Source organism: Nelumbo nucifera, chromosome 2, assembly GCF_055504915.1.
Source record: "Nelumbo nucifera cultivar China Antique chromosome 2, China Antique-T2T, whole genome shotgun sequence".
NCBI classification, from domain to species: domain Eukaryota; kingdom Viridiplantae; phylum Streptophyta; class Magnoliopsida; order Proteales; family Nelumbonaceae; genus Nelumbo; species Nelumbo nucifera.
This window is the reverse complement of record NC_142650.1, coordinates 5164991-5191109: the sequence shown is the minus strand read 5'-3', so window position 1 is coordinate 5191109 and position 26119 is coordinate 5164991. Positions and strand designations below refer to the sequence as shown.

General features: G+C 39.5%; 1 protein-coding gene and 1 pseudogene across 2 annotated transcripts; both read right to left on the bottom strand.

The window, feature by feature from the left end:
• Positions 1 to 1270: 1270 nt before the first annotated feature.
• On the bottom strand, positions 1271 to 4211 carry LOC104594685 (ABC transporter G family member 6 pseudogene; annotated as a pseudogene). Its single transcript, XR_016082900.1, has one exon. The product of XR_016082900.1 is annotated as an ABC transporter G family member 6 pseudogene (transcript).
• A 2766-nt stretch (positions 4212 to 6977) lies between these two features.
• On the bottom strand, positions 6978 to 13990 carry LOC104594684 (calcium-transporting ATPase 4, endoplasmic reticulum-type-like). The gene is made up of 8 exons (XM_010255093.3): positions 12097 to 13990; positions 11234 to 11303; positions 11001 to 11122; positions 10281 to 10559; positions 9796 to 10179; positions 9035 to 9144; positions 8093 to 8321; positions 6978 to 7987 (listed from the first exon to the last, which is right to left on the bottom strand). The coding sequence occupies exons 1-8, from the start codon at positions 13507 to 13509 to the stop codon at positions 7403 to 7405; spliced, it is 3192 nt and encodes a 1063-aa protein (XP_010253395.1). The 5' UTR covers positions 13510 to 13990; the 3' UTR covers positions 6978 to 7402.
• Between the last annotated feature and the right edge of the window lie 12129 nt (positions 13991 to 26119).

Here is a 26119-nt window from a genome sequence, read left to right as displayed (position 1 = left end):
CACGCCAAACGATAAATCGGGGTTCCTTGTGCTAATTAAAAATCTTTAATTACGACCGTAATTTATCATAAATAAATGTTTTTCAAGTAAGTAGGGTCCCCTTTCAATCTACGAAGTCCGCGCTAATCAGGCCAGTCGAACAGGATGGTACGTGGCCAATCAGGTTAGTATGGTGGTCAGGCTCCCCTTGTCCACGTTAATTGATGGTTGCTTGTACCGGTCCAAAGGGACGTTTGGAAATGTGTAATCGTGTCTTACTGTTATCGGGAGATAGGACCTTTTTTTTTTTATTTCCTCTTCAACCTTACATCACAGAGACTAAAGCGTCTGGATTAAATATCTGATGTTAACCGGATTAACCGGCTTTCCTATCGCTAGCATTGAAAAAATTGAAACCAAAGAATTTTCACCAGGGGTCATGGAAATTGGCCACAGTCCACAGTTTGAGTTGAGTTGTTGAGACACTTGGTTTAAACAAATTGAGTTTGTAGAGAATTGGGGAGAATTGGGAAAAAAAGAAAGACGCAATTAGGATGAAATTGTAAAATTTATGGGTAGTTGGTATTGCCGAAATCCCGGTTGGGCTAGAATACAAATACAATACAAGTAGGATTAAAATAGAAAATCCATACTTGCAACAGAGTCATGGGTAACTGTGATTTATGAATTGCTGCATGCACGCAAGCTATGATTTATGAATGGACTAATGACGATAGAACATAGAAGAAGAGTCAAGAGACCAAAAAAAAGAATAAAAATTAGAAAACCATCCATCGGCCCGTCAAATCCCCTATCCAAAAAAAAAAAAAACCCAAAGCAAAGGAAAGTCTCTTGGTCGTTTAACCTCTCTCATAATTTGGTTCTCGTCATTTTCAAAACCGAATTTTATGGCAGACACTCTCTCTTCCATCTTCAGTCATTTCCATTTTCCAATTGTAATTTGAATCTACTCTTTCTTTCTTTGTCTCTGTGCATTTGATTTAGGCCATTCATGTTGGACCTGGACAGCAATAATAGACCGCCAATTTACTACACGGCATGAGAGATGGGCTTTTTCTCTCCACGTGGAGAGAGTAAATTCAACTCGTCGAGAGGGGAATGTCTTAATTGTTTTTTCTTTTTTGTTCTGATGCTTCAAACTCAAAGGAGTCTTTTCACAACTCCTGAACTCGAAGGGTGTAGTAATTAACCCTAGTCATTAAGGACACTTACTCCTTCCACACCTCACAAAAAAAAAAAAAAGAAAAATCCTGACTTCTTGAAGTAGATGTAAATTCATAAAACCAGAAGAATTTCTATTATTTTTTCTATAGAAACACAAAGGAGTTAGGAAAAAATTACAAGCATCGTATCGAGCGGTAGCTTAATACAAAACCAAACCCAGCTGCTAATACAATATAATTACAAGAAATTAAAAAAGATTTTTATTTTTGTTTTCATTTCTCATTTCCTCTTATTCTTGCTTCCCAACAACAGGGTGAAGTAAAACAGAGTCCTAAAGAAGAAACCCCAAGCCACAGTAGCCCACAAGCAATTCCACTTACTCAGATCAGTAGTCCCCTGCATCCTCAATATGTCCACTCCCGTCGTCACGCAGGTGTTGCTGCTGATGTTCATCCCCAACGAACTGCTCATCTTCTTCAACAACCCTACCTTCATGGCCTCCGGCACCATCCCAAGCGGCGTGTTGTCGAATATCTGAACACCCTTCACGAAGCATTTCGCCGGGTCGTCGAATTCGTTCTGCAACACCCCCTGAAATGGGTACTTCACCAGCGATATGTAATGGTACCATATCCAGTACGCCGGGATTCGATCCCTTGTGATGAAGAAGCCACTGAAGAGCACGAAGTATGCCAGCATCGACAACACCACCGTGTACCCCATCATCTCCTGTGTGATCACTCCCGACAGGAACGTCACAAACGAGTTCCCAGCCCAGAAGGAAGCCACAATTATCAAGAAATAGAACAAGAAACCTGACCATCCCCCTGCCAGACCCACCGTCCAGAACGTTACCGCCGCGAACGCCAATGACAGCAATATCAGAGAAGGTATGGACACTAGAGACTGAGATAGAACGTAGGACGACCGACGATATGCGTTATAAGCTGTCTCTCTCATGAAGATGTATCGCTCATGCAGGAACACTGGCATCGCCTCTGCGCAGGTGTAGAATGTCGTCGACATGGCGAAGGCGAAGAATCCCAGTCGCTCTTGGATGCCCTTGGGAGAGTTGTCTACATGCCAGAATATGGTAGCCAAGATGATACCAGTTACCAAAACTGCTCCTAAACGGACCCCAACCAGCTCCGGCATCCGCTTCGCGTTCGTCATCGATCGATTGGATAGTACCGCCACCTCAGTCCAGAATGGATTAGCGAACGTTGGCACCGACGATGTACCGCTCGCATCGTTCGTCGCTCCGGAAACCAGCTTTCCTCTTGAAATGCTGGCAGCGATGGCGTCTTTCAGCGTGAGACCCTGTCTATCGTATCCACAGGTCGATGGGTGATTCATTTTCTGCTGCCATGACTTGTGGAATTCAACCAAGCTCTTCGTTCCCCCGGGCAATCCCTCCAGTTCCTGAATGTAATCGAGAGCAAATTCGGTTTTGTTCTCGTTCTGTGGAATCGGGCGTCCGAATTCGGAGAAGAAATTCGGCATATCGTCGGGGGTGCCACTAAACACGGTCTGTCCACGTGACAGGAAGAGTAGACGGTCGAGTAAGCCGATGATTCTGAAGCTGGGCTGATGAATGGACATGATAACGATGCTGCCGCTCGCAGCGATGCGCTTCAAGACGTTCACAACCATGAAAGCACTCGTGGAGTCGAGTCCCGACGTCGGCTCGTCGAGAAACAATACGATCGGGTCGTGAATGATGTCGATTCCAATGGAAACACGACGGCGTTCTCCACCGGAAACACCTCTGTGGCCCTCATCACCGATCACCGTATAGGCAGCGTTTGTCAGACCCAACTGTTCGATCAGAGCTTGAACTCTAGCTTTCTTCTTCGATTTAGAGAGCTCGCGTGGAAGCCTGAACTCGGCAGAGAACATGAGCGTCTCCTCCACTGTCAACATTGGGAAGAGCAGATCATCTTGCATGACGTACGCAGATATCACTTTACGAAGTCGAGACGGTATAACTTCGCCATTCAAGGTTATACATCCCCTCAAGCTCCCCTTGGCAATACGACTGGCTAGAGCATCAATAAGAGTTGATTTCCCCGATCCACTGGCACCCAGAACGGCAAGTATTTCTCCTTCTCTGGCATAGCCGCAGATATCATTCAAGAGAACCTTGGTATTTGAATTTAAAACCCTAGGGTCGTTATGGATTGGACCCGCCGCTGCTCCGAGACTCTTGGCCCGGCCAAAACACGCAGGAAACGAAATCTTACGGCGAGTCTTCACGCTGTATGTCAGATTATTGAAGGAAAGAATAAAAGGAAGATATCTGGAGTCAACACCGGTGTCGTTAATGTCGAGCGACTGGTGCCGGGGAGTCTCAATGCGGGTGGCTTCGTCTTGGGCGTTCTCCACTCGCCAGAAGAGTTCACTGAGGGTCGGAGACGGTCCAGTGTTTTGGACCCCTCGAGGAGCAAGGCCTTGAAGCTCCATGGCTGGCCTCGGCTCGAAAACTGGTTTGCTATCGACGACCAATTTCGCCGGGATATGTTTATCGGCTCCGACGGGAGACATTGGAAGCTGGGGGGGCTTGGCTTTCTACGGCTCTCTGTCTGTAACCCAAAGCTGGTCTTATATAGGGACGGGTGCGAGTGTAAGAGCCAAAGGGGGAAGTAAATAGCTAACGTTAACGGCGGAATTGGAGAGGAAGGAAGGTAAATGGTTAACATTAACGGCGAAAATGGAGGTCAATGTATTCCTTTAATTAATTACATTTTTCTACGTGTACGAGCGTTCCAAGGTGACGAGTGGTGACCTACGCCTCCTAATTTGATGTCTGCACGTCTTCTTTCCAATTCCTGTTGAGGGGTTGTTAGGTACGGGTGTTTATCTACTGGGAACTGGGGAGTGGGGAAACCCAAATTCTTGTTCAGTTGTTTGTTGAAGAGAGTTGCAAATTTCATCAGCTTCAGCCTTCAGGTCTGAGAAATAGTTCATTAAAGAGTTAACTTCAAGCTGGATTGAAAATTTGAAATGAAAAACTTGTTTCTTATTTCTTATTATTATATATTTATTATTGGCCTATTGGGTAGTGTTGTATACTTGTATATGAATTTCAATTCATACGACTCATGGAAACAAATAATAGGCAATGCATATATGCTATTTTTGTTGCGTAGGTAGTTGTTTTAGTTGTGCCTAAAGATCTACCAAATTTGGAGCTAACAAAACTACATAACTGGTGGCGGAGTGGAAGAGCCCAAGAGGGGGCCATGTATATGTCGTAACTCGTAAGCAAACGTAAAATGCCTACGTTTTCAATTACTACTACTACAACAACAACCAATAGGTCCAATCATGGTTTTCAAAACCGGACTGGACCGGATGGTCGGTTCTGGTGGTGCCGGATTGGACCGGTTCCATTTTTCTAGAAAAATGGATTTTTCCTAAAAATCATTGATTTTGGTCAACAAACCGCTGACCCAGGCGGTTAATCGTTCGAATGATTTTGATCATTTTTCTTTTAATTTTTAAATTTTTTTTGCCAGAACGGGCTGATCGTTTGGTTCGAACGGTTAGACCGTTCAACCCAGGAACCGGACCCCTGACTAGTCTGTTCTCTGGGTCGGTTTTAAAAACCTTGGGTCTAATACAGAAGGTGAAATTTGGGGTTTGGGTTGGTCAGATTGGGTTTGGATTGAGTTGAAGGATCATTTGGTTTGTTTTTGGAATTGGAATCAAAATCTCTTAGAATTAGAATCAGCGTGGTTTATTCCTATAGCTTAGTCTGTTTGGTTCAAATAAAAATCGGAATCAGAATTGGAATCAGCTGGAATGAAATTTCATTTTCAAGGAAAGGTCTCAAATGAGGAATGCCATTGATTCTACCAGGAATGAAAATGAAATTCCAATGCTGCCCATCAGATGGTTGAAATCGGAATGATTCATTCCAATTTCGATGCTGGCCCTATTCCCACAAACTATGCAGGTCCTCGTGGATGGGGCCAAGGTTCAAAGTATCAACACAGGCTGATACGCCAGTAGGGTGTACCGGCCTGTATTGGTACTTTTTTAAAGTTTTATTTATTTTTTACGAAATTGATTCAGAGGGATCAGTTTAAGGGCCCAGCTACCCTCTGAACCAGTGTCTGACCCGATACAACCCTTGGAGGGGCATATCAGTAGGCTATCGGCACGTATTGACCAATACATATTGATACTTTGAACCTTGGATGAGGCAAACTCAATGTGCATCCTTTTAGAACAGCATGTAAAGGTACTGGTTACAACTTGCAGACCGGTGGTTGAGGGTTGGAACTTGGAACTCTAACAAATTTGATCAAGACTACTTCCCTTCTTTCCTTCAGGCTCTTTCTGTTTGCACTGCAAATCTCTAAATGAGATATAAATTTTGCATCATTTCACCTTTTGTTTGTAATTATAATTTGCACTTTTATCTGATCCAAATCTATAATTTTATTCTCATTTACATTCGGGGCAACTTTTTGCCGTGAATATCAATAAAAAGTAATGATAACTTTTTTAGAGAAATATAAAAAAAGTTAACATTCTTTCTGTTGTTTTCTCTTTTGTTGGATTATTCCGAAGCTTGCCATGTGGGAGCATGATGAGATCGATCTATTTTGCATTCACCGCCAGCGAGACCAATCCACTCTTGCTACACTTCGAACTGTCACAACTCAGAAGTTCAGACCAAGTACAGAAAAAATTGCAGCGTTTCAATATTATTACAGAGTCCTCAAACAAATACAAGATCAACAGCCCATTGCCCTCAAACGAATTACCATTGCTGTAAACCATTTTCTTGGGTGAGAAAAGAGAAGGAAGACGATGAACACAGAGCCACTGCCCTTATCCAGGGCAAAAATATCATTCCATCGTCTTCCTCTTGAAAGAGCAGAAGACGATGAACAGTATTATTGCCCTTTTTTGATATTTTTCTAAAAAAGTTATATTATTTTAATTATTTTATAAAAATATTACTTATTATTGATATTCAGGGCAAAAAATTGCCCTTAACCCCAATTTTATATCCCGATGAACTGAATGTCATAGCTTTATTAGAGGCTGTGCAACGGATGATAACACCCCACATCAGTCATACAGCGTATATACCCCATTACACTCCACAGTAGCCCCGTATCTTCATCTTTGGCAGACTTTATAGTATTTGTATTATGTAGAATTGATTTCTTCTTGCATTTTATATTTGAATGCAAACTGGAATGTTCCCTACATCTCCTATATCGTATATATCATTGAGAGATGTTCCAATAGGCAGCTTGTCGGAATATAATGAAAGAGGTGAAGCCACAATATCCCATTTATTTTGGGATGCAATAAGAATATCCTATTTTCATCTGTCTTGTACCAGCCCATCTTAGTAGTCTCCTTCCACTACCAAATTTATAAACCTGACAGACCTTGCTAACCTTAAACCTTGGAATACTGCCATTATTCCGCTCATTCTGAAATTCCCATAACCTATAGGTCTGAAGATAGAGATATGTGATTATGATAGTCACTCTAGACTCAACTATCTCTAAAAATGCCTCCCATACCAGATGGGTCTGAAGATAGAGCTATATGATGGTTGGACCGTTCAACCACTTGACCGTAAAATCCAAGGCTTCTTGGCTAAACATTCCAACCTTAGACACATGGAGGGATGATTTGGTAATCAACCATCAATTAGATTGGTTGACCCCTGAATTGGTTATATGGTTTACTCCCACCCTACGGGGCTTAAAATGGAAACATGGAAGACCCGAAGAGCAAGAATTCATCTCGAAGCAATATAATGAATGAAATACACATCTGAGTTGCTCAAACTTAAAATTTTGCCTATTATTTGCATTTAATGGGATCATGGAAACATGCAAGTGATTTCTCCCGCAAAAACTGGTACAAGTCTTGAAGTTGAAACAAGTATAGCAACTGCTTCCATGTTTGCATCGTTTAAACATCAAAATTGAGTTCTGGGTTTCTTGGATGAATTGGAAAAGAGAAATAAATTCAATATAATAAAAAAAAAAAACAAAAGTGAAGTTCCCCAACCAAATTATATATTAGGGAAGTCCCTCGTTACTCGGATCTTCAAGCTCCAGGCTAAGCCTTCTTGTATAACTGCAGCAGATTTTAAGGTGGACCAAGCTTACTAGCCAACCTGAAATGCCCCCGGCACCAATTCCACCATGGTAATGGTTCTATTAGAGACTTGGAGAAGCACCAACCCCTTCTTTGCTCCTCACTCTGCTTTTGTCTTGGATGATTTCCTTGAGTAAGATGTTCGGTACCCACTTGTACACCTCCCAACAAATTTGAGAATCTCATCAATCAAGACAACGGGAAATGCTACCGCCAACACCAACAACCACTCGTTGAGGCTAAGAGGCACAATCCCAAAGACTTGGGCAAGGAAAGGAACATAAAGGATCAAGAAATGCAGGCCGAAGGAGACTGACATGGCCAACAGGAGCCAAGGGTTAACCCATGGGGGCATTGTCAAGAGACTCCCATCCTCAGACAAGGCATTGAGAGAGTTGAACATCTCAATAGCCACCAGGACAGAGAGGGAGAGAGTCATGGCCTTAACTTTGCCAACCTGGAAATAATCACAGGGATTGGCATCAAATGAGAACACCTGAGACCCTGCTGTAAAAGGAGAAACTGTGAACCCTTCCCAGGAAGGACACTGTCCCCAGTTGGAGAGTTGGGAATAGGTGACAAGAGTGTGGCCGTCTTGGCTCAGGTCAATACCCAAGAAAGATCCATGTGTATACCATATAATGAACACACCCACGGTTGCTATCCCTACATAGGACCCAATGACCTGCACAAGTTTGAGAATAAAAGAATTATACATGGACTAAATCCCAAAACATATTCAAAAGACAAGTCAAGAAGAAACGGTTTTTGGCATCGAGGAATGAAGTACCAGGTAGCGGAATAAAATCCAAGCAGTGATCAAGGAATCATCACTTCTACGAGGTGGTTTCTTCATTATGTCTTTATCAGGTGGATTGAATCCCAACGCTGTTGCAGGAGGGCCATCAGTGACAAGATTGACCCACAGAAGCTGGACAGGGATCAACCCTTCCGGAATACCTAAAGCTGCTGTTAGAAATATAGAGGCAACCTCGCCAATATTTGAGGAGATCATGTACCTGAAATAATGCCACAAATACATAAAGCATAACTGTCAGATAGCAACTGGGACCTCAACGATTACAAATTATAGATGAAGATTTTAAGACCCCGCAATATAGAGAATACAAATTGAAGGAATAATAATATGTTTATTTCCAAGAACTGACTGTCATATTCAAATTCATCAGCTGAACCCTGGACATCTTTCTAAAAAGCTTTGTTTTTAAACTCACTCAATATGCATCTACCGTGGACTACAAATTTTGGAGTTAATTGCCATTTGGTTAGTAGTTGGACAATGAAATGGCATTTTAAAATATCTCAGCAGGCACAAGTAAGAGTTCTACAAATCGTACTAAAACAACGTAAGTGGCTGTCAGGGATTCTTTCCAGAATTCTGTTTCTCAATCCACTTCTAGCCACACTCTCAATGTCCATATTTAAGGCAGAAAATTTCACAGCAGAGGATGATGAGGATTCATGAAACACATCTAGAGATTTATCATTTTTAATTAAGTTCTAGAATGTATTTGACATAATCCCTTCATATTAATGACATAGCAAGTATGCAAAAAAAAAATTATTGTTATATACATCCCACAGTTTGCAACTTGCAACTTTAGTAAATAAGTACAAAACAAAACCATTTTTTATCAATGACAAAACAAAACCAATTTTAAACACCATAAATGGAAAAGACATGGGGAACAGAAAAGAAAGAGCAGTGAACCTGATGAATGCCTTCATATTGTTATAAATAGATCTGCCTTCACCCACTGCAGCAACTATTGTACTGAAGTTATCATCTGCCAACACCATGTCAGAAGCTTCCTTTGCAACCTACAAGAAAGGAACAAGCATTAAGATGGCATTCAAGAAAATAGTGATATAAAAAGAGTAAAAATGATAAACAGTTTTAGAAGGGCATAATTTCAGGAACAATAGCAAAAACCTAAAGAACTACATTGATTCTAGAAGCTTTGTTACAGCTTGACAGAACTACATGCATACAAATGCCTAAAACCCCCAACAAGAAGCATTGCAAAGACATGAACTGCCCCAAGAGAGCAATTAGAAAAATGCATCTAGAATGCAATGTAGCACCAATGTGAACATCTTCTCATTCACTTGAACACCCCAAGAATTTGCATGAGCATCTGAATGTTACAAATCTTCAAATTTTATAATAGGAAATTTTAAAGACAATAAACTGTGTTTTCCTATCCTGAATCTCATGCTGCAATGCAAGTTAACTGATGTCCTAATATTGATGCTCAAGGATTGTAGTTAGAACTTAGAAGCTTAGGTGAAAAGAAAATGATGATATAAATACAATGATATGATCTCAAAGAATAACATAACTTACAGCTTATGCCTATCCAACACAAGAATCCTAAAGCAACAAATCATAGAAAAACAATAAAAAATTATCAAATCATCCTGTTAAATGCACAAAAATATTGCAACATGACAACCAGTGGAAAAAAGAACCTCAGTTCCAGTGACACCCATTGCAACTCCAATATCAGCCAATTTCAAAGCAGGGGCATCATTGACCCCATCACCAGTCATCGCAACCACTTCCCCATCTTCTTTCAACAATTTCACTATCTCTTGCTTATGCCTTGGTTCAGCCCTAGAGAAGAGAAGCCCGCCATTTTGATTCAAATGCCTTTTCTGATCATGAAGACTACGATCCATAAATTCCTTGCCTGTTAAGCTTTTCAAGCTAATGTCCTCATAAGGACCAAATACACCAATTTCACGACAAATTGCTTCTGCTGTATTCTTGTTATCTCCTGTTATGACCATAACACGAATACCAGCTGCTCTGCAGTCCTCAATTGCTTTGTGAACTTCTTTTCGAGGAGGATCCTACAACATGTTGATTACTGTTAGCTCCTCAAAATTGCCTAACTAGTCATTACAGTCAACATATAACAAATGAGTGTAAAATGGCACATGTGTTGACTCACCCTTAATCCAACCAAACCAACAAAGATAAGATCACTTTCAATAAATGAATAATTAGATGGTTTAAGTAAGAGGTCATGGGCTGGATGATTTTCATCACCATCATAAGTTGCAAATTCAGAAGGCTCCTTGTATGCAAACCCAAGACAGCGCAGTGCAGTTGTTGACATTTCATTAAGGGATTGTAAAATAAGATCCCTAGAGCTTTGATCCAATCGCACAACAGTGCCATCACACAACTGCATATAGGAGCTCCTCTCCAATACATTCTCTACTGCACCCTGCCATATGTAGCAATTCTGTCAGAAATGCTTTGTCACAGCCAAAAGACACCTTGACAAAGAAGAAAAGCTATAGATAGTTGGGAGGTAGCAAATGTCGTGCTCAATCCAGAATTCATTGATAACGAACAATAACAATCAAGTAAAGAACAGCTGTGAGAAAAACCATTCTGCCCATACTTAGTCATAATAGTAGAAAGCTTCAATGAATGAAAACGGAGAGATCTGTGAATTAGTGTGACTGAAGAAAAAACTAAAGCAACAATAGGATGGGCCATTGGAATGCCCTTGTCCTTCATCTCCCTGTAACCTAACCCTTCATATCCTTAACAAACTTCATTTGTAAGCCAAAGTATAGAATTTTACTTATTTGCCTTTACTCCATTGGAAGCAAATTAAGACAATGACACAAAAGTATAGAATTGGTATTTCCAAAGTTACCTTCACCAATAAAGTATTTCTATTTGATTTTGACGTTGCAATAACACCCATTGACTTCCGATCACGATCAAATTCAAGAGTTGCAATCCGACATTCTACAGAATTCCATAGCTGGCAACAACCTTTAACAACAAAAAAATAAAAGCAGAAAAAGGAGAACATGAGGTCAATTATTCATGTTTGTGAAAATGGAATACAGCTAAAAGAATTAATTTTTCCATGTTTTAACGTACATAACACATCTTCAGTGCTCAAAGATAAGTCCTGAAATCCTTGAGGAGGTCCCATCTTCTCAACTAGGACCTGAAAGTAGAAAAATAAATGGTTCAGATAGGAGTTTCAACCACACTAACTTGCTTAACAGTCAATAGTTACCTGGATGAATGAAACAAGGTAAGAGTCTTATTGGCATATGCTTCTGAAAAGATTAATTACTAATTGTCTAGCATCCACTGGCAACAACCTATTAGTGGTCAGCCAAAAATAGAAAAAAAGCAAGGAAAATATGTTCCCTCATTGTTTGTGGGTTCTCGAACAGTGGTGTTTCCCTCCTGGAGCATTTCATTACTGGAAGAATATTGTGAATACTACATCGAACCACCACCACTCCCCAGAATACACAAAAAATAAAACACATAAACCCAAGTAATGATATAAACATGGTTTCATAATTAAGTGAAAAACCTCCCAAGGTTTAAGGATAGAAGCCTAGAAGGCTAGTCCATAAAATGGGGCTTGGCAATTTGTATATTTTTCATTATTTACCATTACCTAATAAAATCATATCTATTACAGAACCAAATAAAAAAGTGAAAAAGCTCCCGAATAATCAACATGCACAACCAAAAATAAGTGGGGCACATTGTTGTCTACTTCCGGTTGAGAGGCTAACCTTACTTTCTACAAGAAACAGAATCCAATCATCAGTAATTTGTTAGCCATTAGATTGGAAACTATGGTTTTGGATTATATGCTCCTCAGGCTGCGTTCAGTTTCATTTAACGACTAGATTTCCGCCAATCAAATGAAAGGGTACAATTGCTATTACATAATAAATAAGAACAAAGGAAAAGAAAACAAAATATAGTGATTTTACCTTCAATGCTGCCTCAGTAGGCATTCCGTTAGCGACGTAGTGATTCCCCGATTGTGCAACACCTGCATCATTGCAGATAGCAGCAATCTTTGCAATCGTTTCAAGATTGGCATCCATAGGACCAGTTGGCCAGTCATGTATTCTGCCATCGGAAGGATTGTACGTGGTCCCGTCTACCTTGAAAGTTCTGAGTGAATCTTTACGAGGACCCATGGTCACCAGCTTTGCTACTGCCATTTGATTGGTAGTCAAGGTACCTGTCTTATCAGAACAAATCACTGTTGTACAACCCAGAGTCTCGACGCTAGGCAACTTTCGTACAAGAGCATTCTTCTGAGCCATCTTTCGGGTGCCGAGCGCCAAGCAAGTTGTAATAACCGCCGGTAAACCTTCCGGAATGGCCGCCACTGCCAATGCCACAGCAATCTCGAAGTAGTAAGTACACTTCTCGAAAGAAAACTTAAAATTAGCTGGCCGCCCATCCACATAATCCCAGGTTAGAAAGTACTTAAAATTGATTAGCCACACCAGCAAACAGATCACTCCGATTATGGCAGTGAGAGTTTCTCCAAATTCGTTAAGCTTCTTTTTCAGGGGGGTATCTTCATCCATCTGCGCAGCAGCGTGTATCTGAGAATGCACCTTCCCGATCTCCGTGTTCATACCCGTTTGCGTAACCAAGCAGAGGAAGCTTCCGTTGACAACAGTAGTCCCCGCAAAAACCATGCATCTCTTCCCTTGAATGTCAGTGTCCTCTGGAACGGCTTTATTGTTCTTGTTAACCGCTTCACTCTCACCCGTCAGTGAGCCCTGCTCGATCCTCGCAGTGGAGCTTATCAGATGCAAAACCCGCATATCGGCTGGAACCTTGTCGCCTACCCGAAGTTCAACGATATCGCCCGGAACGAGCTCCCTCGCGGGCAAACTGGAAATCTTTTTCCCATGACGAATCACGTTGGCGTGCTCGGATTGAATGTCCTTTAGAGCTTCTAGGGCTTTCTCGGCGTTATTCTCTTGCCAGACTCCAACTATGGCGTTCACAATCAAGATCAAGAAAATCACGAGAGGCTCCACGAACGCCGTAATTCCCATCTCGCCCCCCTCATCGCCATCATACCAAGCGAGGACAAACGATACAACTGCGGCAACGAGTAGAATCCGCACTAGAGTATCGTTGAACTGTTCGAGAATCAAACTCAAGATTGACGGGCCCTCATGCTTTTCCAATTCGTTCCAGCCATAGATCCGACGCCGCTTCTCGACTTCTTCAGTTGACAATCCCCGGTCCTTGTCGACGTTGAACACTTTCAGACAGTCCTCGACGTCTTTAGCCCACGCCGGACAGATTTCTCGGTCTGAGGGCTTGGATCCACCGGTATCTCGTCTTCCATAATCTTGCCCCCCTTTCCCCATCGAGATTTAGTAAAATAGCGCACTCGAGAAGAGTAAAGATGCACAAGAAAGGAGTTAATGAATTTTCCAGGTGAATTCACCAGAAATCGACGAATTAATCAACATATAAATCTCATGATCTACCTATCAAAAAACGCAGAAACGAATCTTATATAAGAATCAAATCCAAGAAACCAATCGTAAATTCCAAATAAAATATGAGCTTCCAAGTCCACGAAAATAACAAAGGAAATAGGAAGAACAGAGGGAGAGAGAGAGAGAGCAGAATGAGATCTTTTAGGGTTTCGGGAAGCTGAAGAGCAAAGCTAATAGGAAGATGCCGTGCAACTTCCCTTCCCTTCTCTCTATGATGGTCTCTCTAACTAAAGTGAGAAGCAACCTCTCCTCTTGCCTCTTGTTAGAAAAGGAGAGCGCTTCTATCGCTTTGGCGACTTGCTTGCCTTCTCCTCATTGAGAAACGTGACCCCCTCTCTCCCTTTTCGGTCCCTCTTCTTCCCAGTTCCCCCTATACCCGAGTCCGGATCTGCTCCTCACAGAGCGCTCCTCTCAGCATCTTTCAGCCGCACATCGGGAAAATCTTCCGTAATGGTATGTTATTATTGATGAGAGATGTTTCTAATATACGGTGGGATGTTGCTGTTAGATCGGTGTGAGGAGCTCTCTATGGCAGTAGATCCCAATTCCTCGACGCCTCCACTACTCCACCTCCACTTTTTAATTTTCCTGTTATATTCTCCTACTTTGTTTTCCAAATTTCAACAGTGAAAAAAAGTAAAGCATTCTTTAATTTCGTGGCTCCCGAGTCCTAACTCTTCGAGTCTTTGTATTGGAATATAACCGATTCTGAACCGTCGATAATTCACATTTAATCAGTTAATTAATTATTTATTTATACTCAAATCAACCTGGAGCTGGAGGTGCCGGTCCCTTTGGATCTCTCTCCGAAATTTTGGCTGAGTTTGATGATCCTCACCGTTCGAGCAGTTGGGTGCTTAGATATGCCTAACTAATTAGGACCCACGACTTTCAAGGTTATTATTGTAATTATGCATAGGGAGTTAGTTCATTGAAGTTATCGAAATAGCCCTTCAGCCAATCAGAAACTGGGTTGATATAGCACACACCCTGGCCCCTGAATTTTTATGGTCCACTGCACTCCGCCACTCCCAGCCCAGCCCATAACTGAAAATGACCTTTTTTTTTCATTTTTGATAAATAACACTGAAAAAGTGAAAATGACTATTGGGGGCTTAAAAGTTAAAACAAAAGAAAGAGGGAATGGGACGTACTGACTTCTGCTGTGTCCTCACTAGGAGTACAGTCTGCATTATTCTCTTTGGACTGAAACCGTTGGATTGGGACTTTACACTTTACAGGGCTTCATCGCTGTGATCGTACTCCTTGCTAGAGTAGAGAGCCGTACATAGGTAGATTAGAGACGCACAAATCCGCCTTTACCTACCAGGCAACCCACGGATCAAAGTACGAAACTAGAGAGTATATTCTATTGTTCCGTTACAAGTTACAATAGACTGGGCTATGTTTGGTTTGATAAAACATAATGACGAGAGAAGCATAGAAAGTTGAGGGGAGTGAAAGTTCTCACTTCTCAGTCATTTTTTTTTTAATTTTTTCTATGAACTTTCCCTCAAGCTTCCGTCTCTCTCCTATTTTACATCGAAAAGTTCAGAACTTCAAACCAAACACAGCAACTTACAGTTGGAGCCTAGGAATTACACTCAGTAGTTAGCTGTCTACCTTTACTCCTTACCCTCTAACAGAATGTCTGACACCTCTATATACCTGGCTCCATGGTGAACTCCAATTAGTAGACAACCAGCCCTAATTGGCGCATAGCTGGATCCCCTTAAGATTGTTTTATTTTAAGTGCATTGGAAACCTATTCGAAATTTCACTGTTAGATTCTGTTTTGCCATGGAAGGAAAACATAGGATCCCGTGGTTTATGGCTCTCGTGCTTTGGAAAACGGAGACACGTGCGAATAAGCTGGACACGAGATCAGTTACCGTACTTGTCCTTTCATTTAGAAATAAATAAATAGTTAAATACTCCCTTAGACCTTTCATTTCTTCTCAATTTTGGCCTCGCCGGACGCCGGTCTCCCAATCAATACTTATTTATTTAAGTGATCTCCAATCTCGAGGATGTCCCCATGTCCTTGTTCTTTTCCAAAATTGATAAAAACGAAAACTAAGCGGAGTTTCGTCAATGTGAATGCATGCTTTTGCTTTTTGTTGTGTAAGTAAGACAACGGCAACCGTTTTTGCTTCAGCCCGTTTCACATTAGGCAGTTTTGTTTGGATCAAATTAACGATAAAACGGGTTTTTTTTATTGTTGAGAGGAGGAGATCCGGACTCACTCGCCCGGCAACAGGGACAGCTGTTCCCCTGATCTAATCTAATAATGTATCATGTACTTGATTCCATATCTACCGTAGTAGCAACGCTTCATAATAAAACAAGCGTTTACGTATTTGGACGGACTACGAGGACATGATGAAAGAATCAATGGATCCATAGCCAAATAGTAAAGTAGGGCCCCACTGAAGTTCGGCTTTTTCTGTTTGATATTGTTACGCAGTATTTATCTCTTGTCTTGTTATTCTACATAAAGCTTCAAAAGCAAGGGATTCGACAGGCCAGCCTCGCAGTCCACAGTCCACATCGTCGGGGTCTGACTGCAATTTGCAGGTGCTGGTATGTGCATCGGACGAAAGGGACGTTTATATGCCAAAGGATTTAGTGATTTTGTCTATTCGTCTACTCGTGTGCTCAGTGCTCACGTCCACTAATGGGAACGCCCGTGAGATCTAACATCGAAGGGTTTTATTTTCTATATAATAAGAAAACAATGAAAATAATGAAGTGAATTAAATATCATATGGGTGTTATGAGTTAAGACAAGTCCAACAAGGGTTCTATACTTGTTGAGCGGATCAGGATTCTAATCCGACATTGAAGGGCTAACTTTGGGTGAGGGACCCATTTCCGGATCCACCATCGTGTATGGTGAAGATTATTATAGACGGAGAAGAATCCTAAAGTCCTGACGCGACGGGAGGATGCCTTTGCCAGTTGCCACGTAAAACAAGACAGAGAGATATTCTGAGATATAAGCCTTTCAAGGCGCACGGTTTACAAGGTGCCAGCTGGCTATGAAAAGGTAGATGGAAGCCTTTCAAATGGTCCCATTTCCGGTGGATGGAGCCCCTCTAGACTCGAACCATTTGGCAATTTTGAAATGATTATAATGGAAAAGCCGGCTAGGCCAGTTTGTTGTTATACGCTGATATCTGAAAGTCTTCTACGGTCTAACGAGTCACGCGTTGCCTTTTTATTAATAGTGTTTCGCTCTTTTGGGCTAACGCTATAAGATTCCATTATCGCTGGCCCCACTTAGCTTACCATGTGTTGGTAGTCAGGACTATACCTGTTCATGGGCCGGGCCGGGTCGGGCTCGGGCCGGGCTTTTACTCTTCATTAACAAAAATATGTTAGGCCCGAGCCTGAGCCCGGCCCGACCAACGTCTACAACTTGGGCCCGAGCCCGGTCCTAATAAAAAGCTCGAAGCCCGACCTAATAAAAAAAATTAGAAAATTTCCCTATTCAATAATCAATATAAATCAGAATTTATTTACACTAAAAAAATATATAAATTCAAAATTTATTTATATTAAAAAAAGTATATAAAGAAGGGAAAGAGGATGTGGAGAAGAAGAATTTGGTTGGAAAAATAAGGGAAAGAGGTGAAAAAAAGAGGGGTATTCAACTAGGGTTTTTAGGTTTATTTATAGGTCGGGCCGGGCCGGGCTATTTTGGCAAATCTCGAGCCCGGCTCGAATTTATTGCGGGCCAAGCTTTTTGGCCCGAGATTAAGCCCGCGGGTCTATATACCTGTTCAAGCCCGTCCAAGGACCGGGCCGGCCCGTCGGGCCACCCGGCCCATGAACAGGTCTAGTCAGGACTCAGGAGAACTCGTGAGAAGACTGACGAGATGACATATGTTGTAGTGTTGGTAGTCATGTGGACATCAAAACCAAAACCCGGTTCAAGCCAGATGTGCCAATTGCCAAATCATGACTTACAAAAACGGTCTTTACTGGGAGGACCGGCTCGAGATAAATGTACTTTTGATTTTGTTCGGGTCGTGGTTGAGTTGGCCTTAAACGACTGTGGCCGCCCAGTCATCATCCAGTCACCCCGACCATGTCAGTACAGCTCGGTTGGCTCTACAGCCATGACTGCACTACACTATTCCCATAACCCCCCACCTTATCCTCTTAGCCACATCAGCGCCACATCAGACAGATAAGCACGACCAAGAACAGGAAAAGAGATGAGGACAATTCCACTAGGGATTAGGACTCTATCCCAGGGATCTCGACGGTCAACCTCATCCCAGCAACCCCAGAAGCCTAATCCGACTAGGACACAGACATTCGGTTATAAAAGGGCATCTCCCACTCAAGGTAAGGGATTCTGGCTTCTAGCACTCATAATACTTTCTGGCTCGGACCAGCACCCTCTCTACTCAGCCTGACCATCTACCACCTTCTATTGACTTGAGCGTTGAAGTGCCTACCCGGGAACAACTCCTCGAGCCTCTGACTTTTTTTCTTGATCACAGGTCTTGAAGTGTGGCACTGTCCTTCCGCCTCGGCTCCACCCTATTGGCAAGGACTATCTAACTACAACCTCGATTCGTGCACCACCGCAGCAACAGATTTAATTTTACAAGCATTTGATAAATCTACATTTATATTAATAATTACAGCTATCACAATCATTTGTATTCACAATTGATGTAAAATTTGTATCGATTCTTTGGAATCAAACTTTGCACTTGTTGGTTGGGTTAATGTAAAAAGGTGAATTTCAGTCTTGGAATCCATGTTTATACTCATTACAACCAAAAACTGTGTTAGAAAATTAAAACCTATTCAAAGATCTCACTAACAATTTAAGTTTTTAGCTTGAATGAATCCTTGGCTCAAATGAGTATTATTTTGTATTATTTTATATATTTGTATTTGTACTCCTTCCAAACTGAACCTAAGAGTTGAGATACAAAATTTATCAGTGCAAAATTAAATCAATTTATATTAGGGAATCGGTGAGAAATAATTTTTGAATGGTACATATTTGTTTTAGCGTAAGAAACAAACTCAAACTCAGCCCCGAAGATCGTGAAGCCTCAGCCCAAAATCTCTTTCAATTTCGAGGTGAGAAAATTACTTTAGAGGACGACAAGAAGGATATGTGCAATCATTATTGCACAAATTCTTGCTAGTCCAAATACGCGGACATTATCTTTTTTTTTTTTTTCAAAACATAAAAGGGATCTGCTTTAAATTTTGGTTCTATCTCAAGTATGGGCATATTTGTTTGGCAGTAGCAAAACGTTTGTGTGACAATGATCACAAGTCACAACTTGATGACAATACGCTTCATTCAGAAATCAAAGAGGCTGAGACCCGGAATGAGACAAACCAAGATTTCACACAAGTACCAACAAACCCTTGACTTAAACATGCAAACACGCAATTGACTTAAAGCGTGAACGCTTCTCTTATGTCTTGTTCAATGATTTTCTACTTTTGTCTTTAGACAACAGGGTTACCCCCCTCCCCTCTACAATTATATCCCTCTCGACATTAGGTTTACTTTGGAAGTACAAATAATATATAAATATATATAGTGTAAATATATGTAAAATACAAAATTTTGTACTCCACATATTTGTATTTATACTCTTTCTAAATTGAGTCAGGCTAATAGCGAAACTTGATCTCAAATCTCTGTTACAATCAACCAGAAAATGGCACGGTCGGAGATACACCAAGCAAGAAGTCATCAGAATTTGTTTTGAAGAAATGTTTATAAACAAGATTCTTTGTTTATGCTATTTAAAAGCATCTTACTCAGACCAATAAAAATGTTGTAGATGCAAAGAACTCCTGGATTGTTCACACGTGTACCTGCTTAACTAATAAAAGAGTTGTGCCTACCTTGTTTTCTGTTTTTTAAAATTGGGATTTTGGGCTGTGGAGTGGCCTGAGCGGCACATGTAGAAGACAGAAGAACAAGACAGGAATGGCTGGCATCCCTTTGATAATGTTTATTTATGTATGTATATTGAGTAGCAACTTTCCAACTTTGAAAAAAATTATAAATAATAAAATTTTAATTGATTTATTCTCCTCCCGTTTAATTTTTTATTTAAAAAAATAAATTGAACCTCAATGGACACTATTGCTTAATTGGCTCAACATACATGAGCAGGAGTGGGTTGCTTGAGAGATTCCAAGCATATACGGAAGCAAAGTTATAGTGCACGGGCACGGCATTCTCCAGTTGTTTATTTCCCTGTTGTTATTAACTAATGTCGATTCATCTCGGATACATAAAGTTAAATTATATGTGAATGAAGGAAAATAAGAATATGAAATCACTTAACATCACGACCGTGATGATTTTGTACTTCTTTCATTATTTTAATGGCTTTGAGAAACCACGCATCAGAAAGAATTTTCTGGGAAGGTGCCGTATATTAAAGAAAATGGAAAATTACAGGAAACTACCCTGAACTTTGGGATTATGATGCTTAAGGGCCCGAGCTTTTACTTGTGATAGATAATTATTCTGTCATTTCAGATTTTAATATGCAAGTTCAATTTGGTTAATTGACGTTACAATAAATGTTTATTTATCAATTGGGTTCCACTATGCTACCCTTAAATCGTTTCCACATACCAAGCATCACCACCTTTATATATTGGGAACATCTCTCATAAGAGAGATTCCCAATGTGCAGTTATAATTTCTTGTGGGTAGAGATATGGGAACAGCTCGTAATTCGAGCTCATGATCTGGTGAGGATTTGATACTAGAAAAAATCTATATCTTGGTCTTATAAAAGATGTGATCGATCAGGTGGTATTGATTATAGAAATCGTCTTTCATCAGGACAAGCTCATGCCCATACTGTTCCAATTGATTGTTGCAACTTTGCATTGGGAATATCTTCCCATAAAATAAAGCATATAAGTATTGAGATATTTTTAATATAAGACTCTAAAGACTGCTCAAATAGAATTTGCTCTGAACTCTTGATTACAATCACACGGGTGCTTTGATTGGTTGTTGGATCTAAATCGAGGGAGTTGATGAATTTTATTTTAGTTGTTAGTTGTTGGTTGTTGGATCTAGGTCCATATCTCTAATGACATTTTTGCATAACAGCCTCACCTACTTAACGTTCTTACTATTGCTGTTAACGGCCGCTAACCATCAAGGGCAGAGCCAAGGGATCAACGGAGTCATGCCCCCTATTTTTTTTTTTTTTTTTTCTGAAAGCTTAAATCATATTTCATTCATTCATTCAAAAGAGTGATACAAAGAGATGCCAACAAGGCTAATTAAAGTTAATATACAATTCTCAAGAAGGATAAAATAAAGAGATTGATGTAGGATAGTCGAAAGAACTTTTGCAACCAAAGCAAGGTGACTTAAAATCACCAACAAAAGTGGATAAATGCATTTCTAAACCACCATAATTGGTGAGCATAACTGACAAAGGAGGTTTCCAACAAAAAACGAAAACTGCCAAAGGAGGTTACAAAGCCAAAAGCTATGATCTGTAACTTCTAACCACTTCGAACCAATCCTCAAAAGACAGCATGATCTGAAACTGCCATCCAATACACTGGATAACTGTCCATTGTGACATGCCATCCAAAAAAATGCCTGATAACTGAAATGTCCATCTACAACGTCGGAAAACTGTAACTGGTATTTGAAATGTCGGAGAACTGTAACGGCCATCCAAGACACCCAGAGAACTGTAACTACCTTCCAAAACGCTGGAGATGGCAACGCAAGTGACAACTTCCACCAGTGGTTATCGCAGAAAGGATTCTAGAGAAGAAATCTCCCACTTATATATTAACCTTTCATATATGTTTTTCCCCTCCACCACTCCTCACTCTAAATGGTTTGCCCCCTAAATGGTCCATCTGTCTTTATTCTCCCTCTTCCCCCACCCATTTTAGTTTTTGGCCCTCTCATAAAAAAGTTCTAGCTCCGCCCATGCTAAGCATACACCTACAGCCTATGAGACCATTGAAGACTGACTTCTTGGATCTTCTCCCAAAATGGTCCTCGGTCACGATTTGGAGACCATTGAAAACTACCGGCAAGTTTTCTGCATATTTGAATGGAAACACAAGGGTTTGTACCAATTAAAATACAAGGCCCACCATTAAGGGCTATATCTCCCAAGACAAGCTCATCATGCTAGACGGTATTAACGTCAAGTGCCCTTTCTTTTGGGTGTCGAGGTAGCAATTAGGGTGGTCAACGGGTTTGGTCTGGGTCTGTTATACCGGACCAGATTTAATGTAATTGAATCAGACCCGATAGGGTTTGTAATCTTCAGACCCAGAACCAAATCGATCGGTTTTTTTTGGGATAATTGAATCCAGCCTGATGGATCCGATTATCATAAATAAATAAACATGTTTAATATATATTAAATATTATATCTAATTTATTTAATATATTATGTATTATATGAATATAACTCAGGTCGAGTCTAAATTGATTCGGGACTGGGTGAAGCTGGTCTGAATGGATAATAATCAAGACACTATATCAGCACCCAGAGCCGATCCATCAATTCCAGTTCCTCTAACTAGAATCGGCCCAATTAATTCAAATCCATCAGGTCTGACCCGACCCTTTGACAACCATAATAGCAACCATCTTGAATTTTCCTTGGCATCACTTCTGCTAGTTTCACGGCTGATAACTATGCGGAAATGAGGAATGTCGGCAATGGCATCGAGCCAATTAAGGAGCAATATAACAAACATTTTTGTTTCTTTTTATTAGTGTTAAAACTCGTGTGATATTGCAAGATAAAGGGATAAAAATTAAGGAAAAAAACCTTACATGTATGATGTAATGCAAAAATGCTCAACTTTTATGGCCTTCACCAAACTTTTGTATTATTATTCATGGGAGATATTCTCAATGTATGGTGGAATGTGTGTATGAGGTCGATGTAGAGGTCTATAGGCTCTCACCATTTGGCAGTACTAATTTTAGAGGTATAAATCGGGCTGTGCTAGGCTTGGGTTTCCAGCCCATGGGCTGGTACAACATGATACGACCGAATGGGCCATGCTGCTTGCAGCTCACATGCCAGCCCAGCCGTGTGTGTGGGCCCACGGATGTAGAGGTCTATATTGTTCACACACACACACACACATACATATATATATATATATATATATATATATATGAGTAGACAGGTGCTTTATATTGTAACTTTTAAATAATTAATAATTATTAATTTCATCTAGGGTTGTTCATCAAACCAATGAAATTGACCAAATCGACCAACTTGACCCAATACGACCCGAGTTGGTTGGTTTTCTAATATTCTTTATTGACTTTGGTTCAACTATTTTCCAACTCGATTAAGTTGGGTCAATTTTGGTTTGGCCATTTGTAAATTAACCAAAACTGAGCCAATCCGACCATATATATATATATATATCAATATTTTATATTTCAAATATAAATTTTTTAATATGGGAAAGTGGGAAATTCCCATATTTCTGAGTCTAAAATATTTTATATTGTAAATTTAAAATTTAAATTTATTTTTTTAATAGTACCATTGTAATTTTTTACATTTAAATTTTTAAGTTTAAATCTTTTGAACCGACCAATCAAATCGAAAATTAATCCAAACTCATACAACCCGAATTGGCCAATTTTCACTAATGGCCTGTTGGTTTCGGGTGACCAACTCCCTAACCCAACCAAGTCAATTTGGTTGGCCAAACAATCTACAACTAAACTGACCCATGAACATTCATAGTTTCAACTAAATTAGTAGTTAAATCTCTAATAAATAACAACACTTTAATCCCCGATAGTTATTGATAATTTATAGAAAAAATACACAATTATTGAAAATTAATTTATAAACATAAATATAATAAATAAATAATAAAAATACAAAAATTACAATAAAATATTTAAAATTTTCATTATTTAAATTTTTTATTTGAAAGTTATTACACAATATTAAATGTTTTTTTATATAATTATTTATCCATTTTTAATATTTTATTTGAAATATTTAATACATATTTTATTTTTTAACACTTTATCATTTAAAAATAAATTTGAATAAATTTTTTATTGAATTTTTTTAAAAAATTATTTAGTTATTACATAATATTAAATGTTTTGTTATATAATTAATTTATATTCTTAATATTTTTTTTTATTTAAATATTTAAATAATATTTTAAATTTTTATTATTTAAATAAAATTTAAATGATTTTATTACTAAAATTTGTAATCCATAAAATTATAATTTATATTGTTATTACATAATTTTATTATGAATTTCATAAAAATATAAACTTATTAATAATCTAAACATTATTAAGTCTATTATAATATTTTTTTATTTTTAATACATGTTTTAAAGTTATTACATAATTTTGTTATAATATTTAAATAACTATTGAATATTTTAATTCAAACATTATTTAAGTAGACATGGATGAAAAGTAAGGGAGAGGATAAATATAAATTATAGATAATTTAAGAGGTAAATTAAATAGAAATTAAAGATAATAAAAAATAATTTAGGAGAAAATAGAGGATAGTGGTGCCACGTGGATACGTAGGATAGATTAAGAGGTGTTTTTAGTATAGATGTTACGGACAAAACCCGGGCTAAGCCGGATGTGCCAAATAATGCCTTGTAAAAACGGTCGTAATGGGAGGACTGGACAGAGACAAAAGAACAGATCCGACTCTGGGTTGGAACTAAAGATCTTTGGAGGCCTAGACCAAAATCTCTCTCAATTTTAAGGGGAAGACGTTGGAGAATGAGTGCAACCATTGTTGCACAAATTAATCCTTGCATTTGTCCAATAAAATACAAATAGATCACAAGTATGACCATATTTTGTTGGGCAGTGGCAAGAGGTTTGTGCAACAAAAAGACGTGAACTTGATGATAATACGCTTGACTCACGAATCAAAGAGGCTGACTCATAACTCGCTCCAATCTAAAATTTGGATACAGTGATGCTGGAGGACTGCAATATCATCGTCCGAACTCCGAAGCATTCCCTTAACTGTGTTTGGTTGCAATGCAAATAACCAATGTAAAACCATGGCAGTGCAAATGATTTGAGTATAAATTTTGATTTATTTTTGTTTTAAATTTTAGCTTATTTTATTTGATTGCAGTAAGAATGAAGTAAATTAAGACATGAAACAAAATAAAATAAAATTTAAAATAAAATTAAACAAGAATTTACAATTTTTACATTTATACTCCTATACATTTGTACTAGTGCAAATAAAATTGCACTGTAATCAAACACAGCCTTGGATTCAAGTATATCCACAGTTGCAAATAAGAAAATAACGCAACTGACTGATTAGCTAAGCAAGGGCAGCAAAGGGATGAAGTTCCCATGGGATTTGCAATTCATCTCTCTTCTTGATTTAGTTGGCAGATCTCTCCCACTAGGGGTGTTCACAAGAAGAACCAAACCGATCTGGTCGATTTCTCAAAACTTTTGGCTAGTCTCAATTTATAAATATAAACAACCGACTAGGTCGGTTCAGTTGAGCAAAAAGCCTACAACAGACCCAACCCGACTTGTGAACACCCCTATCTCCCACGTCTTGTTTGATTATTTCCTTTATTTATAAAAAAAAAGAGAATATTTGACTTGTTATAGGATTGTACCGGCTGCACCTGGTTTGGGGGATGAGCTATACAAAAAGAAAAAAAAACACTTGTTGTAGGATTGCAATAGACATGGTTTTCAAAATTGGACTGGATCGGATGGTTGGATTGGAAAACTGGGAACGGTCATGTGATTGGTTCCGTTTTACTCCAAAACCGCTTTTTGAAAAAATATTATTAATTTGATCAGCGAGCTGTTGACTCAGGTGGTTGAACCATTGACCCAAACAACGGTTTTGGCCAATTTTTCTATTTTTTTTATTTTTTAATTTTTCTGTCAGAACAGGTCATCCATTCAAGCCAACCGTTCAGATTGTTCAACCCAAGAACTAGACCCCAAAACGGTTCCCTGTCCAATTTGGTTTTAAAAAGCCTTGGTAATAGAAACTTGTGGTCAAATCTTACTACCACCAGGGACTAGGGTTGGGGGTTAAGGTTAAAGGAGATGGAATGGGTTATCCCCATTGTGCATGTTTATACATTACAACACTCTAGTTCAAAATCAGACCAGACTAGATGGCCGAACCAAAAAATGGGACCGATTAGGTGACCGGTTCCATTTTACCCTATAACCGTTATTTCCCCAAAAACCATTAATTTGATCAGCAAAACACTGACTCGGGCTGTCGAACCATTTGAACCGTTCAACGGTTTGGCCGATTTTTATTTTTTTATTAGAATGGGCTGTCCGTTCAGTTCAAACAGTCGAACCATTTGACCTGGGAACTAAACCCTAACTGGTTCGTTGTCTGATTCGGTTTTAAAACCTTGCACTCTAGAACGGTTCCAATTGTCT